This window comes from Triturus cristatus, chromosome 1_2, assembly GCF_964204655.1.
Source record: "Triturus cristatus chromosome 1_2, aTriCri1.1, whole genome shotgun sequence".
NCBI lineage: Eukaryota > Metazoa > Chordata > Amphibia > Caudata > Salamandridae > Triturus > Triturus cristatus.
The window spans coordinates 953,842,200-953,858,572 of record NC_140580.1 but is presented as its reverse complement, the minus strand read 5'-3'; the positions used below and the strand labels follow the sequence as shown (position 1 = coordinate 953,858,572).

Genomic DNA, 16,373 nt, shown 5'->3' with positions numbered 1-16,373 from the left:
AACTTAGGGGTTTGGTTTGATGAGCAATTGTCCTTTCAGCCCCAGATTAAAAAACTTACAGGCTGCTGTTTCGGGATTCTCAGATCTCTGCGGAAGTTTTTACCTTTATTACCTAGATCAGCTAAGGAAACAGTGGTCCGGGCTTTGATCCTCTCTCGCCTTGACTATGCTAATGGTCTATACATTGGCCTTCCCGATTATCTACTTAAAAAACTACAGGTCATTCAGAACGCGGCAGCCCGGCTGGTGGTTAATCTTCCTATGTGAAACTGCATTTCGCCTTCGCTCCACTTGCTTCATTGGCTGCCAGTCAAGAAACGCTTTTAATTTAAGGCTTTGGTTCTTGCACACTGCGCTCTTTATGATGGAGGTCCTCTCTATCTTAGGAAGCGCTTCTCCTTTTATAGGCCTTCCAGGCTCCTAAGATCTTCCTCTCAGCTTCTTGTCTCTACCCCACGCATTCGTCTTCAGCGTATGGGGTGTAGATCTCTTGCTTCTAAGGCTACCATATTGTGGAATGCACTGCCGCTGTCCTTACGTGCTGTTCAGGATCCTGCACTGTTTAGGAAGCATCTTAACCCCTTCAGCGCTGCGCGGATTCCCCCGCGGTGCTGAAGGGTTCGAGCGCGGGCGTGGCCATGACGGAACGGTTCCGTCATGAGCACAGCTCAACCGATGCTCATGACGGAATCGTTCCGTCATGAGCATGGAAGGGGTTAAAACACTCCTGTTTTAATTAATTTCTTGGTGTCACTGTCCTCTTGCTCGCGCCGGGACACTCCTAGGAGTAGCTGTGCGCGCTATAAAACTACAATAACATAACATAACATGTGAAGCCGTACATTGGGGACTAGGTGGATGCATGACGCCATCATCCCCATGATTTTGCTCGCTGTTCTCACTGTCCGAGCTTGCCCCTTCTGGTAGAGGCGCGTCTCCTTCAGCAGGGCTATTGTTCTCTTGTCGCTGGGCATCACCGTTCTGTCTATGGTAATGATCTGTGCCCCCAGGAATATCTTCACCTGCTCTGGTTTCATTGATGATTTCCCCCAGTGTATTGAGAACCCCAGGTTCGTTAGTGTCCTTGTGACCCGCTGTGCGTGTTCCTCGCATTTTTCGCGTGAACTTGCTTTTATTAGCCAGTCGTCGACGTAAGGATACACATGAATCCCTTCCCTCCGCAGGCACGCTGCAACTGCTGCGAGGCATTTTGTGAAAACCCTTGGTGCGGACTTCAGCCCGAATGCCAGGGTTGTGAATTGGTAGTGATCTTTGTTGATTGTGTACCTTAACAGTTTTTTGTGCTGCCTGTTCATTGGGATGTGCAGGTAGGCGTCTTTGAGATCCACTGTGGACATGAAGTCCCCGTCTCCCATCTGTGGGAGTAGTTCTTGTAGGGATGTCATTTTGAATTTTTGCATCCTTACGTACTTGTTTAGGAACCGTAGATCCAGGATGATTCTTAGTGTCTCGTCCACCTTTGGTACCAGGAAGTAGTTTGAGTACACTCATTGGTTCCTCTCCTTGAAAGGTACTGGTTCTACGGCCTCCGTTTGGAGCAGCTGTAGTGCCTCCTCTGCGAGTTGTGCTAGCTCCTGTCTTGAGTGTTCCCTTCTTTTTGGTTTTCTGTTTGGAGGGCTCCTTTCCAACTCTATGCAGTATCCGTACTGAATGATGTTGAGTATCCTTTTGTCTGTAGTTATTTTTTGCCATTCCCGAAGGAAAAGCCTCAGTCTTCCGCCTACTGGTGTTGCATGCTCGTAGGCGTTTGGTTTGTGTACCCCCTCCATTTTGTTCTTTTTGTGCTCCACCCTCGGAGGTATATTGTGGGTGAGCCATCTTCTCCGTGCGAAGTCACTTTGAGGTGGGTTGGTCTCCCCCTCTTCTTCTTTGTCCTCGTCCGTTCCCCCTACCGCGAAAGGACTGGCCTCTAGGCTGGTACTGCCAGTTTTGTTTCTGCTGCCCCAGTTGGCCGTGGCTCTCGCCTTGGTGGGCTTGCTGGAAACTTTGGTGTGACGTTCCCGGCTGGTTACCTCCCCTTCCGTAAGGTCTCCGAGTCGGGGTACCTCTTCGCATCCCCCTGAATTGCAGGGCCCCCATGGACCTTGCCATCTCATTCTCTTTTTTGAGTTGGGTGAGCTTCTCATCCACCGGTGTCCCGAACAGTGTCTCTCCGTTGAAAGGGGTATTCAGTATATTATTCTGGACCTCTAGTTTGAATCCTGAAATTCTGAGCCAGGCCTGCCTCCTTTCAGTGATTCCTATCGCCATCAGTCTGCTTGATGTCTCTGCCCCGTCCAATGCCGTCTTAAGGCATGAGTTAGCTATATTCTTCCCCTCTTCCACTAGATGGGAAGCCCTTTGTTGGTATTGTTCGGGAAGATGTTTGATTAGGTCCCCCATCTCGTCCCAATGTTGGTACTGGTGCCTGTTCAGTAGCGCATTTGAGTTCGCCATGCGCCAGTGCATTGCGGCGTTCCTCTCTATTTTCCTTCCAGTGAGGTCCATCCTTCTGCTCTCCTTGTCAGGAGGTGGCCCAGAGGTCGCCGGGACATTGGCCCTTTTTGTGGCCGTGGATGCAATAATGGAGTCAGCAGTGACAGATCCCTTGATATATGGAGGGTTCTGTGAGGAGTGTTTGTATTTCTTTTCTGTTCTGGGCGTGATGGATCGGCATGTTGCTGGGTCCTTGAACGCCTATTTCCCTTGGTTCATCACACTTTGGAGCATGGGGAGCAACTGTCTCCTAGTTTGGATGGGTAGCAGTGTTTCGAGTAGAAAATCTGCTTTCGGTTTCTCCTCCTCTAGTTTCACGCCAAAAGCTGCAGCCGCGCTTTTGACGACCATGTTGTACGCCCCAATATCATCTGGCGGCGAAGGCCTCGAAGGATATGTCTCTACGGGCTCTTCTGGGTTTTCGGCGTCGAGGTCCTGCCGTTCCAGCTCTTGCGTCGTCGACGGTGCCGAGCCGTAGATCGACTGCTCCTCCTCCTCTTCTTCTCCCTCATAATAGAGATCTTCTTCCCCTTCTTCGGGAGCTTTCGACTGCTCTTCGGCGTCAAACTCTTCCCGCTCCTCGACTTCGACGAGAACCGTCGCCGGTTTCGCTGGAATTGTGAATCTCTTCATCTTTTCATCGAACTCCTTCTTCCTCTGAAGGATGCTCTCCATCTCCGCCTCGAGCCTTCTCTTTTTCTTCTCCATTTCAGAGGCATGTTCGGCGTCGAGCGCTGTTCTTTTTGACGGAGCTTGCGTCGACGCGGCCTTGACTTTCGAAGTCGAACGCCCCACCTCGTGGGCCTGTTTCGACGAACCTTGTTTTTCGGCGGTCTTCGGCACCTGGGAGTCCTTCTCGAAGGATCCGCTGGGCCTATCGTCCTTGGATCCACTCGCGGTCGTCGACATTTTCGGTGCCGGTGTTCCTTTCGAGGACTTTGACTCTGGCTTTTTCGAGTCAGTGTCTGGTTTTCGGGGCCCTTTGGGGGTTTTGTGCTCGACGTCTCTCCTACCTTGTCAGACGTTTTCTTATCGGTCTCTGCGACCGTGAAGTCATCAGGTCCCTCGGCGATGTTGTCTTCATCGTCGGTGGAGAGGCCCAGGTCGTACAGAGACGGGGCCTTACCCTTGCCTTCCATGTTGAAGTTGGCTCTCCTCTGCCTCTCTCTCACCCGGAGGGTCTTCGGCTTGAAGGCGGAGCAGGCGTTGCAGTCCTTGCTCTCGTGGTCGATAGGCAGGCAAAGGTTGCAGACCGGATGTTGGTCCTTCTGCGCGTATTTGTGGTGGCAGTTACGGCAGAATTTAAAAGGTGTTTTGTCCATTCCTGTGCTCAGAGTTCCTGAGTGCGCATTCTTCGTTGGACGTAGAAGATTTCGAGGTTCTCTTCCTTCTTCGTCGTCCCGGCTCTATGTTCTTCATCTCTGTAGTCTTTGCTTTATTTTCCTTCGATGAAACTCGTGCTCTTCTTCTTTCTTCGTTCAAACTGTGGAGCTTCTCGTCGACGATCCAGACCCAACAGCGGAAAAAAGAATCTGAAGATGGCGCCCCAAAGGTGGGACTTCCGCAGGAAGCACGCCGACGTCACGAGAGGTACACCAAATAATGGTACGTCGACGCCCACCTGGGCTACATAAAAAAGAAAGAAAGACTACAAATCCGGACCCAACCACCAGATCGCGGAATAATGCACAGCATAGTGAATCCAGAAAGATTCACGCTGCAAAACTGCCCTGACAAATTACTTGACCCATAACTGGGAGAGTACCCAGCACAGAGCAACGGACTGAGATGCCATGAAGGTAATGCTCAGAGAAGTGGGCATTGCAATCACTACAGGCCACACACTAGAGAGAGACCTGACGTTACAGGAAGAAAAGTTAGCAACCTTGGAGAGCGCTGCAACATGATCAGATGATGCATTAGGAGTGGGGAGAAGCTACAAAATAGGATCATTCCCTGTAGGAACGCCTGGAAAACATGTGCAACTCTCATATAGGTGACGATTACTCGTGGAAGGAAATAGGGCAGTCAGGTTATTGGCTAGGATGATTAAAAACAAACTACACAAGTAACCTATGCTGACAATTCGGGGTCCGACAGGATAAGAGGACTATGTACACAACAAGCCAATAATGAGATCCTGACAGACCACCTCCGAGGAGCATACATGTCGCCTGGCATTACTCCGGTTCAATAGGGGCAACCTATCTCGATTCACTGCCTCTGGCGCGGCTGAAGGGAACTGAATGGGCAGAGCTAGAGGGCCTCTAACCAAACAAGAGATACTACGGAACATAGATTCCCTCAAGACTGCTTAACCCCCAGGGGATGTAGGGGATGGACTGCCCACTTAACTTTACAGGGCGCTACCGGAGACTATGGCCGACAAGCTACTTTGGGTGTATCAGGAAGCCCTGGAAAGGGGAGTGCTCCCTGCATCTATGCAGGAAGTGCTAGTAGTGCTAATACCCAAGCCTAGTAAGGACCTATTGGGCACGGCCTCTTACCACCCTTTGTCCCAATTAAATGTAGGTCAAAAGATACTAGGGCAAACCCTGGCTAAACGTTTGTACCACCACATCCTGAAACTGGTCCACCTTGACCTGTCAGGTTTTATTCCCTGCAGAAATGCTCTATGCAACCTACAGAGGTTGATGCATGTCTCTCATGCGCCATGTCTTCATCGGGAACAATACACTCTTGCCTTTCTGGATTTAGAAAAAGGCATTTGATTAAGTGAGCTGGGAGTACTTGTGGCATGTGTTTGGAAGAATAGGTCTGGGTCCTAAATCCGATGCCTGGATAAAACTGCTTTACACAGAACCGCTGGTGCAAGTGCATACAGAGTGGCTAGTGTTGGAGGTGTTTCAGCTTCAGAAGGGAACCTGAGAAGGATGCCCATTGTCACCTTTACTGTTTGCCCTGGCTTTAGAGCAGGTGGTGTGCAGGTTGTGACAAGGTATGCTCGGCTGGGGCATACAGGTGGGATAGATGATCCATGTTGTGTTGTTATATGCAGATGACACCACAGTTTATTTGCATCAGCCAGCCACTTCAGCCCGACCCCTTACTAATTATTTTATTGTTTGAAATCTTTTTTGTTCTGTGGGTTACCGGGTCCGCTCAGTGTATATTTTAGCATGCAAGAAGATGAAAACAAGACCTGAATGAAGGCCAGACACTTCAGACAACCCCCAATGTGCATAGCCAAAGGCTGTGTGCAGTGAGGGTTCGGTGCACAGGAGATAAGTCACAAGGCCAGGAGCAACAAAGGAGGTTGGAGGCATAGCCAGGAGAAAGGCCAATCCCTCCAACAGAGAGCCAAACACAGTGAGGGTTTGGTTATATAAAATGAGAAAGTCTAATATTATTAAAACACAAGAATCACAAAGACTACTTTAAGGGTAAATTATGGTTTCTTCTGGGCATAACACTAGCATAAACGTTTGCGAAATTCTTTTAAAACTTACTTAATGTGAGTAATGGTTCTAAAATTGAACCAAAAACCCACAATTAAGGTTAGATACAAGAACCATAACTGGTATCTCCCCATGAACACCATAACTCACTCCCAAATGGACTGCTGATGATCTCACAAATGATGTGACATATACCATCACAATGACATAGTTGACATCATGTAAGACATTACATATCAACTCACCACTGGTATAACAATGATATGCCTTTGTAAAAAATATAATGTCCTTGTTTGGAAATGTGTTACTTATTCAGGATATGTTAAGTCCTGTTATTATGAGACCACAACGATGTATGGAAGTGAGCCAGGCACTAGATCGAGGTTTAGTAGGATTATCTAATCTGCAACTAAAAAAATCAAAAGATTCCCAACATAAAAACAATGAAATTACAAACCCATAAGCTTACAATTTAAGTATGATAGTCTTCACCTCAAATGATTTGGATGCATGAACCCACTAGAACTTTCAAGACAGGAACTGGAAATTAAAACTACTTACTTTGTAGTAGAGGAAAAGCATTTGGCATTAAGGGACTGGCAGCTTCTGACATAAACATAGTAGAATAAAAACATAAAATATTTCCATTAAAAAATGTTCAATATAATTTCATTTAAAGTAATTAAATTATTGCAAAGTAGAACTTCTTAAGACACTCTACTGTCATTTTAGGAACTGCCAAAATCCCTCAACACCACTAAGATAACATCAACACTTTGAATGGTGCACTATCCGATACAGTTAAAAGAGATTTAGCAATGAAGAAATTATTATAATATTGACAAATAACCTTAAAATAAAAATAGATGCTAGACAAATGGTTTTAAGAATTTGAATTAACAATAAGTGAACCAAAACAAATACAGAAAAATAATTAAAGTGGTCTACAAGGCTTGCCAAATATTTATCACAAAATTAAAGCCAACGTTCCTGTCTAAGGATACATTTCTTTACAAAGTCTTAATGCAAAATGGGGTCTTTAGTTGACAAGAATCTGTTTTCTCCTACACATTCCCGGATTGGTAGTGCCCAGTTTATTTAGATAGATACATTTTCTTGCAGCTTCCTCCATTTTTCCTTTGGTGCACCGTCTAAGATGGAATAGCTGATCTCTAAATCTATTATTTGCTATGTTTACATGTCTTGTATAATGGGAGGACCAGAGCACTGACTGTCATCAGAAACTAGAGGCCTAAATGTGCTAAACAGGCAGATTATTTTCAGAAATCGGTTATATAGTGCTAAATCCTGTTGGTTTTCTAGGACAGGAGGAAGACCAATCCACATTCTTGCAGTGAAAAGGCACACCACCCCGTGAAGAGATATTTACTTTTTAGAATCTAAACCTGATTTTGGCTCACAACACTGAGATCTTGAAGTAAGCTACGGCACTGACTGAGCATATAGCTTCTCACAGGATAACCAATTCATTTAAGGCAAGTATATACTTGCATTCAAAGTTCTACATCACAGGAGTCTTTACCCATGAAGTCTGAGAGCAACTCCAGAAAAATTTTAGAAGAGAAAAAGCTCCCCTATGCCATAAATGGCATATTTTTTGGGGGGGCTTTTTAACTATTCAGTTTCAAGTAAAATTTGATTACACTAACTTCAGACCTAAAACCCATAAAAAATTAAGGCAGACAGTAGTATTTATCCATAAACAAAACAAAAATAGTTTAAGAGCTTTGGCTGGCTATGTCTTCTTGGAGAGCACAGCTCCAACAACTCTGAGAGGACTGATTCTGAAGTTGCTATGGGGCATCATACATTTTATTTTATTTGTTATGTACTTGAAAAGAACTATATTAAATTCCCAAAAATTAAATAGTCAAAAGGTACTCAAATATATGCATTACATAAAAGCTATATTATCTGAAAAATTACAAATCATAATTAACCTATTACTATCAGTATCAAATATATACATCATATTGTATTACTGTCCACCACTGGATTCACACCCCAGGGTTCTGAAAAAAGGAGTCCGGGTTTGCCAAGAATTCAGTTAAAAATTATTCCATAATGGTGAACTAGGCTTACAGATAAGTATATTTTCCATCACATTCAGGTGATTTTATGAATATTCATGAAAACTGGATAGAATAGCTGGTTCTGGTGTATTTAATAATTATAGGTGCTTTTGGTGGGACATAATTTGCTGATATCTTTTACTTGGTTTTACATTCTGCAATAGGAATATATGCAGAAGTACCCTAGAAATGTGTGAAATGATCTAAGTGTATTTATTTGGAAAATTTCTAATACAAGAATATTTCTAAGAAGGGCTGTGAGCTGTTGATTTCTCTCTAGTTGAAAAGGATTTATCTGTCATCCACGAAAATAAAAACTATTACAAAGATTATCCAACAAGCAATACATTGTTTGGAAGAAGTCCATTCTGTGTGAATGGGGCACAATTAACAGATAGCTGGTTACATTTCCGCTTGTTTTATTATGACATCTTGCATATGAAGACATTTTTGCCTTGGCCTGCAAGATTACAGGGAGATAGTTGGCACAGATGAACAAGTTAATTACCTTTGACAACACTTTTTCTGGTGGATACTCAACCTAACCACAAATTCCTCGCCTTGTGAATCCTAAGCACCAGACTGGATGTGAAACCTTGCAATAGCTCCCGCATGTAGGCAGGCAGTATCATGGGCTCTGCACCACCTCTTGACACGATGACACAAAACCTCAGAAAGGCACCACCCATGTACACGGAGGTCAGTACCTCCATTTTATTCTACACCTCTAGAGATGGTGCGACTGAGAATCGAAGATTGATAGTGTGCCAGATATAACTTTGAACCTTTTTATTATGTAAAGGCTACTCACACAAAACAGGGAAGAGGGAGAATGGTGAGGAATATGAAGGTAGAGCATCCACCAGAAAAATGGTTACCAAATGTAAGTAATTTGATCTTGTGCTGGATACGTCTAACTGCAGAATCATCACCTTGTGATTTGATACCAAGGCATTACCTCCCAAAAAGACACAGGTTCTGAAACATGTATTTTACACTACAATGTCCTGCAGGACTGTGCGGGCAAAATAGCCCTCACTGCGGACCTAAAATTCAATGCCTGCCAAAGTGTGAACGGATGCCCATGAAGCAGCCTTGCAGATGTTCAACCAAGGAACAACTCTAGGGAAGGTGTTGTAGTAGCTTTGGCTCAGGTTCCATGAGCAAGAAGGCGCAACAATCCATCTCAACAAGGTCTGTTTCTGCACAGCATTCCCTTTCTTTGCACTGGAAAAACCAATGTAATGCTGATGATCTAGACAGTGTTCCCTAGCCTTCTCAATATGGCTGTTTAGGGCCCAGTTTCGGAATCAGCCAGAGAAGCCTCTCCTCCACCTAAGGGATTTGCCAGACAGAAAAATGCAGGACAATGACAGACTGACCACATAGAAGGGAGACCTCACCTTTTGGGAGAAAGAGCGCTGGAGCATAGTGTATAGCCGCTGCACCAAAAGCGCCTGCAGCTCACCGATGCATCACACAGAGGTGACTGCAGTAAGGAAAATGCGAGCATGTTCAGAGTGCAACTATGCATGGGCTCAAAGGGGACACATCAAAAATTAAGAACCAAATAAAGGTCAGGTGGTGGCATAACAAAAGGGGCAGGCAGAAAAAAATAAGTCCTTTCAGAAAATACATCACAACAGGTGATTTGAGGAGAAACAGGTGATTAGGCAAATGCAGAAAACACTAAATCGACCGATAGGTTACCCATAACTGTGCACATAGCAAGGCCTTGCAGGGCTTAAAACATAATAATTAACAGGGATACGTCAGCATAGCAGTCTTTTCGCCAGGTCAAAAACTTATGGGCAGAATAGATAGACTTTGTGGATGTGTGTTAGCAAACCACATCCACAGCTCAAAACCACTCAGCTGTTTCTGCTCACTTTTCTTTCATACCGACATAAATTGTGAATGTTTGAAGCAGAACCCTTTCCTCTTGCTAGGACAGCAGATCATCCAGTAGAGATAATGAAAGAGGAGTGCATAGGCTTAAGTTCTGCTTGTTGGAATGTCCGGGTCTATCATGATGAGCATCTCAGTCTGTCCTGCCCTTTATTGGGGCCTATGGAATCAGGAGCAACAGTGGGAACACATACAGGAGGCCAGAGTCCACCCAAACACAGAACACATCTCCAAAAGAACATCAAAGAGGAAATTCCAAGCTGCAGATTGTCCGAGAATACACATTCTCTTAGATTGCAAACAGATTTAACATGGGCATGCTAATAATCATAGGGGAATAAATCACTAGAGGTAAAGAACCAGCGTCTCACATGTGTTGTAACGGAGACCCTCAACCACACTAACACAGTGCGCGGTATAATTTTTCTCTGCTCATGTGGTCAGGTGGATAGTGTCATCATCAGGTCGTAATTACTTGAGTGTTCCGTTCTCCAAGTGATTCACCAACCTCCACCAGGATGGTTCGCAGTCGTGAAGCATGACTAGTGATTAATAGTGTCTCCTGTCCTATTTAAGGAAACTGTATTAGGTCAGGACAGGGACATGATTAAAAGAAAAAGCGGTGCGTAAGTGGATTGGTAATTGGTCCACTGCACCTAGTGAGTGGTCGACATTTTTCGGCCTAAGGATTGCTCTTACGAGTCAGGTGGCCTTCTTCAGGACCATGGAGTGTAAGGTGGTCTTCAAATTTTGGAACACCTTTGTTACGGTTCTCTTACCCTTCTTCATAAGTGAGCTCAAAGGCTTATGTTTTCATAGCAGGGGGGGTTGGTTAAGCAGATAGGGCAGGGGATATTATATACATGTGTGTGCACCACATCACAAAGGTAAGGTTCCTATTCTGGGTGCGAGAGAAGATTCCTACTACATTGATAGTTGTAAAAAGTAGATGGTACCTCACTAGTTTGTAATTTCCCTGTTAAAATAAAGCAGGAAAAGGCCTTTATAATGGCAATTGTTGCAATTTCCATGATTGTGTGTTTTTAGCAAAATGCGGAAAGTTTAAACATGGTTGTCTTGCATTTATACCTTGATGTCTGTTATTTTTTAGTAAAAGGCTGCACTCCTGTGGTGGAAAGGAGGATATATATTAATCATTGTTAAGAATAATTTATGAAGATCATTTTTAGGTCGAGGACTGTCCGGTCTGCCGAAGGCAGAACCGGAAGTCGGAGATTTAATGATTCTTAGAGTGGCTATTTAGCCCTCCTCTCTTTTTGCTTCTCCTCCATTGGCTGGCATCCTAAACGGAGGCCAGCCATTGGAGGAGAGAGCCGTCCCTCCAAATAGGCTCCGTCTTTTTCAGATTCGGGGGCGTGTTCCGTGCTGTTCTTTCCACTTTTTAGCCACGCCCTTTTTTAGGCGTGTTTTTCTCTCCTCCAGCCAATGGCAAGAGGAGAGAAAAAGAAACACGCCCGAATACGAAAACGCCACTGCGTTTCTCCGAGGCATTTCTGCTTTGCCTCGGAGAAAGGCAGTGGTTTTAATGGCGTCCTCTCCCCCTGCTCTCGGCTCCCATGTTCGGCACATATCTTGTGTATACTTGGTAGGCATTTAATTACGTTGCTGTTCGGAGATGAACACATGTAAGAGCTCTTGAGTGTTGCCCAATTAATTACCTTTATAGTTTGCCAATCTTCACACATAATCACTCACACCACTTTGTACTGTGTGAGCTTCCACAACTTTGAAATGTTTCAAGTGCATTCAGAGCATAGCACTTAGGTAGCAATCCATCCATCCGATCCTGCGCGCTCTGTCGTGTGCTCTTTGTGAGATCTGTGCTGCTTGTTTTTTGTTACGCTGAAGCTGCAATCAGGAAGTCGTGCCAGTCGATGTGTTCTGTGCTTCCCCAGCTCGCCCGTGTCAGGAGCGCAAAGACAGCGCATGAAATGTCAACAGTTGTTGATCGCTCGGCGTTTCACTTGTAGAGATCGCCAGCGCAGCTTGGACAAGCAGCAGCAGGATTAAGGGGGCATTTTTGATTTCCCCACCTTTTTTACGTTGCCTGGAGAGACTGAAAACAAAGAGCACGCCGCTCTCTGGCTGTTTTATTTCGCCGACGGCAATGGGGGATCCACGTTACTCGGAAAGAGTGAGTCGCCGAGCGCCCTCCAGTCTCGGAGCCTGCCATCTGTAGGGACTGGTGCTGGAGCTGGCACCGAGCTGCCTTTGGAGAGACCCTTGGATGCTTGTTTCATATTATTGTTTAGATACCCTCTTTATATTCATACGTCTTTCCCTGATCACGCCACTGTATTTATGGTTATCTATAGTATTCCACTTTTTTGGATACTTTCCTTTTTGTTTATTAGAACATTTATCTGGCTATATTAATCAATCGAGGGTCACACAGCACGCTCCATGCATTTTCCACATTGATAGAGACTGCTGGGGATTGCCCGCACGGAACGATTAAAGTTTTTGTTGACATCGTAGAGACTGGCCCAGATTGGCCACATTCTAACATGTGACATACAGGAAGATGTCATAATGCGGAAGCCGTTGCAGCGTCGGTTATCGAAGCGTGAGGAGGATTATCTTATCGGGCGCACATTTTGCAATTCTCAAGTAAGACTACAATAAGACAGCGCTAACTTACTATTTACATAGATTTTTATCGCTGAATAGCAATATTGGACGGCTCCTATCTAGGAGACAGAGTCCCTCTATATCGTTCACCCATTTGTCCCATTGCACATACATATATATTTTAGAGCTCAGTATTCTACCATGTTAGCTATCGTGCCGTAACATATTACAGAGTTTCACTTATGCAGCTTTCGTGTTGCATGTACACCTATTTAGATTTCAACTCTGTAGTTTTGAACCCTGATTCTGTGGGCGGGTTCACTCATATGTAACACATTGAGTGACGAGGGTAATAGATCGGGTATCATTGTTTACTGCCCATTTCGTCGCTCCACCGCATCCCCATTACGTTTCCACATATTCACCAGTTTCATCACATCTTTTTGTGATATCGTATGTATACACCGATTTCCCTCACTAGCAGGTTGTCATATCGTTTTCCGTGTTTTTCTTTATTTCCTAGATTTATCCTATATCATATACATCGTCTGAATTCTGATGTAAGTATAATTTTCATACTTTTTTGAAATCCTCAGTCTTTTTCGGCTTACATTTAAATATACTTATAGCAACTCCAGGTAATTTTGTTCATTCATTACGTAATGTGAAGGAAGCATTGAGTGGCCTTCATTTCTTTTTGCAGTATCGTCCTATTTCTGGCTCCTTCTTTTTATCAACAGACACCTGTATGTCGATATTATCAACACAGACATAAATAAAAATATACGATGTAACTATTAGGGGCCTTTAATCTTTTTCTTACATCCTTTAGAACAAATGGTGAATTCTGTTCCATTACTCGTTATAGACCCATCATGTAGCCATCTCTCAAACATTAAGCAGTTTCTTTTCTATTGCAGTATCCTTCATTATTGACCTGACCTTACCACAAATTATTACTACATCCACCTCTATTTTATGCGTGAACTATTCACCATCGAGATGTCCTCATGCATTGGACTTTACATCAAGGTATAGATCACCACATCCGAAATACATAACATTATCACATCTTTATATGACAACCTTTATAGAAGGCAATGTGTTTACTTTCCAGTGATGAATAATGCAGTTTAAAGCAGAGTCCATGCTACACTTTTAAGAGACAGTTCAGGGCAATCACTCACGTTAAAACAGGGTACATTACTTATCTTTCTTACTATCCCCTCTCTATCTCCTTACATCGGGCGTTCACAAGTATACGCACAGTAGGTTTCAGTTGGGTATAGTTTTTATTTATACCTTTTGAGGTTGTGGCATTTCTATCATTCACTGAGCATGACACTTTATTGCTCTGTCTGTACAGCGCTTAGGATTTGCAGTCTCTGGTCATAGCTATGGTAATCCCGCACAATGTATTGTATTTGTTATCTTGAAGTCGTTTGTGTCTTGTGCGCGCTTTTCGTTGAGATCTTGTGGAACTGTGGCCCTCTGTTCCCGGCTGCCACATAAATAACTTTAAACTGAAGAGGTCTTGAACGAAGAAGCGCTGTTCTCTGCAAACACTTCAAGAATGTTCTTTGGCGCGATACATGCAGATACGTGAACTCAGATGACGTGCTCTACAATACTGATTAAGTCGTCAACAACTACGTTAAAAATCCTTATGGCCATCTAAGTCCACGCTGCAGGTCCCGTTTATATTTATCTTCACCTTAGATAATTTGTGTTTTCCATAACACTCTCTACCTCACTACTCCACTCTATCTCACTACCTCACTATCTCACAACTTCTCTCTCTCAAAACATCACTACCTCACTCTCTAGCTCACAACTTCACAACTTCACTCTCTCTCACTCACTACCTCAATCACTCTCTATCTCACTACCTCACTCTTTCTATCTCACTAACTCACTTTCACTCTCTTTCACTACCTCTCTCTCTATCTCACTACATCACAACATCACTCTATGCTTATATATCACTACCTCACAACATCCCTCTCCCCCACTACCTCACTCTTTCACTAGCTCACTCTTTCACTACCTCACTCTCTCACTACCTCACTCTCTCTATCTCACTACCTCACTCTCTATCTACCTCACTCTCTCTATCTCACTACCTCACTCTCTATCTACCTCACTCTCTCTCACTACCTCACTCCCTATTTCTATACCTCACTCTCTCTCTCTATCTCACTACCTCACTCTCTCTCTGCTAATGCAATAGGTATCACATATGCAAAAAAAAGCTAATGCCAATAGAAATGACAATGCCATTTATTTAGGGATACAAAAATGATAAAAAAATAATGAGCAATACCAATAGCTCTACCTATAATATTGCTGAGACCATTGCATTGTAAATGCTTGTTTGGTAAATGTTGCGTGCTTCCTGACAAGTTCTAAAAAACATATTTTAGCCCGACTACGAGTGCCCCTAGAAGAAGTGTATAATAGTGATTGATTAGTAAGTGAGGCTGACTTTCAAAAGGATATATTTTACTTGTAATATATATTGATCACTGAAGTTTATGCAGTGGGCAGGTCATGCTGTGAAAATAACATACAAGGTGTAAGTTCAATTTAAAAATTACAGAAATGTTCAATTCTAAGTGCGTAAACATTGCTTAGAATTCATGTACGTGAACCGTGGTTGGAACCCAGGTATAATACTAAACAAGGGTTATGATTATTTATGTTGCGATTTGGTCGCCTTTTGAGTATGAAACCTAAGTTGGAAGGTGGCCTAATGAAATATCTCAAACAGTGTTTTTTTTTTTTTGCAATTTGTTGTGAACTAGTGGGGCTTGGGTATTTTGTGTGTAATGAGTTTGTCTTTATTGTTAAGTGTAAACATGAGGTATTTAGGTTCATTTAGTTGTGATGAAACTGCTAGAGGTTTTAACTGGCATGTTGAGGTGAATGAATCATGTTGATTTGCTCTTTGTCTGGTCTCTTGCTGCGGGAATGTTTAGACATTCATATGGAGACTTTGTGATGTTTTAACGATTAAAAGAAAGCCAGGGTATATTGTCATTGAGGCCTTGGTCATAAATTTTGAGGAGGCACACCCAGCGCTGTTTTTTTCTTCAAAAAGTTGGTGTTCTGCCTCGATGTTCACTGTGTCCAGAGTTTCTAGAACCACACAGCTCAGATCATTGGTGGTATGGTTGGATTTCAGGAAGTGATTGCTCATACGTGTGGTTGCCTTCCCACATCTAATGTTGCTTCTGTGTTCTCCAATGCACAATTTTATTTTGCGACAAGTCATGCCAATGTACTTCAGATTATAGGGACAGGTAATCAGATAATCATGTAGATCACATGTGTGGTGTTGCAGTTTGTGTTGCACTTAAGGGTCCAATTAATGCTGACCATCAGTTTTAGAACGTTAGTTGTTTTGGTGAGGTGACAGACTGAGTCTGATCCGCAGGGGTAGTGTCCTGTTATCGGTGCCATGCCCCAGGTTGTTAATAAGCTACTTTTCTCTGTTCATGTTGGTGCCGGTCTAGCGTGCACTAGGAGGTCCAGTAAGTTCTTACTTCGTTTGTTAGCAAACCTGGGTTTTGGCTAATCGAATGTCCCGGATGTTAAGATGCGCCAATGTTTACTGATCGCCTTCTTGACAGTATTTGAGGCTGTGCTGTATGTGGTGACACATGTGAGAGTGTCTGTCTCTGGAGTTCTTTCCATCGTTTCTAAAAGTGTCTCTTGATTTTGGTATCTTACTCTTTTTTACACTTTCATATGATGTTTGTTGGGTAGTCCCTTTCTTTGTTGGATAAATCAGCGACTTGCCTCTTGTAGTCCTTGGTGTCACTGCAGTTTCGCCGAATACTTATGGTGACGTCCATGTAGTCAG

The 16,373-nt window shown here is 43.7% G+C and overlaps 1 protein-coding gene across 14 annotated transcripts in view; it reads right to left on the bottom strand.

Annotated features, from left to right (window-relative positions):
• ZNF618 (zinc finger protein 618) overlaps positions 1-16,373 on the bottom strand; it is a 1,018,163-nt gene that overhangs the window by 236,485 nt on the left and 765,305 nt on the right. For 8 of the 14 annotated variants that reach the window (XM_085609994.1, XM_085610023.1, XM_085610044.1 and 5 more), the window contains one exon: positions 6,477-6,521. The exons of 2 other annotated variants lie outside the window; for them this stretch is intronic. In XM_085609994.1, coding sequence (XP_085466120.1) covers positions 6,477-6,521 — 45 coding nt within the window. The remainder of the gene's footprint in view (positions 1-6,476; positions 6,522-16,373) is intronic. 4 more of the 14 variants (XM_085610045.1, XM_085610012.1, XM_085610032.1 and 1 more) reach the window with 1 other exon arrangement.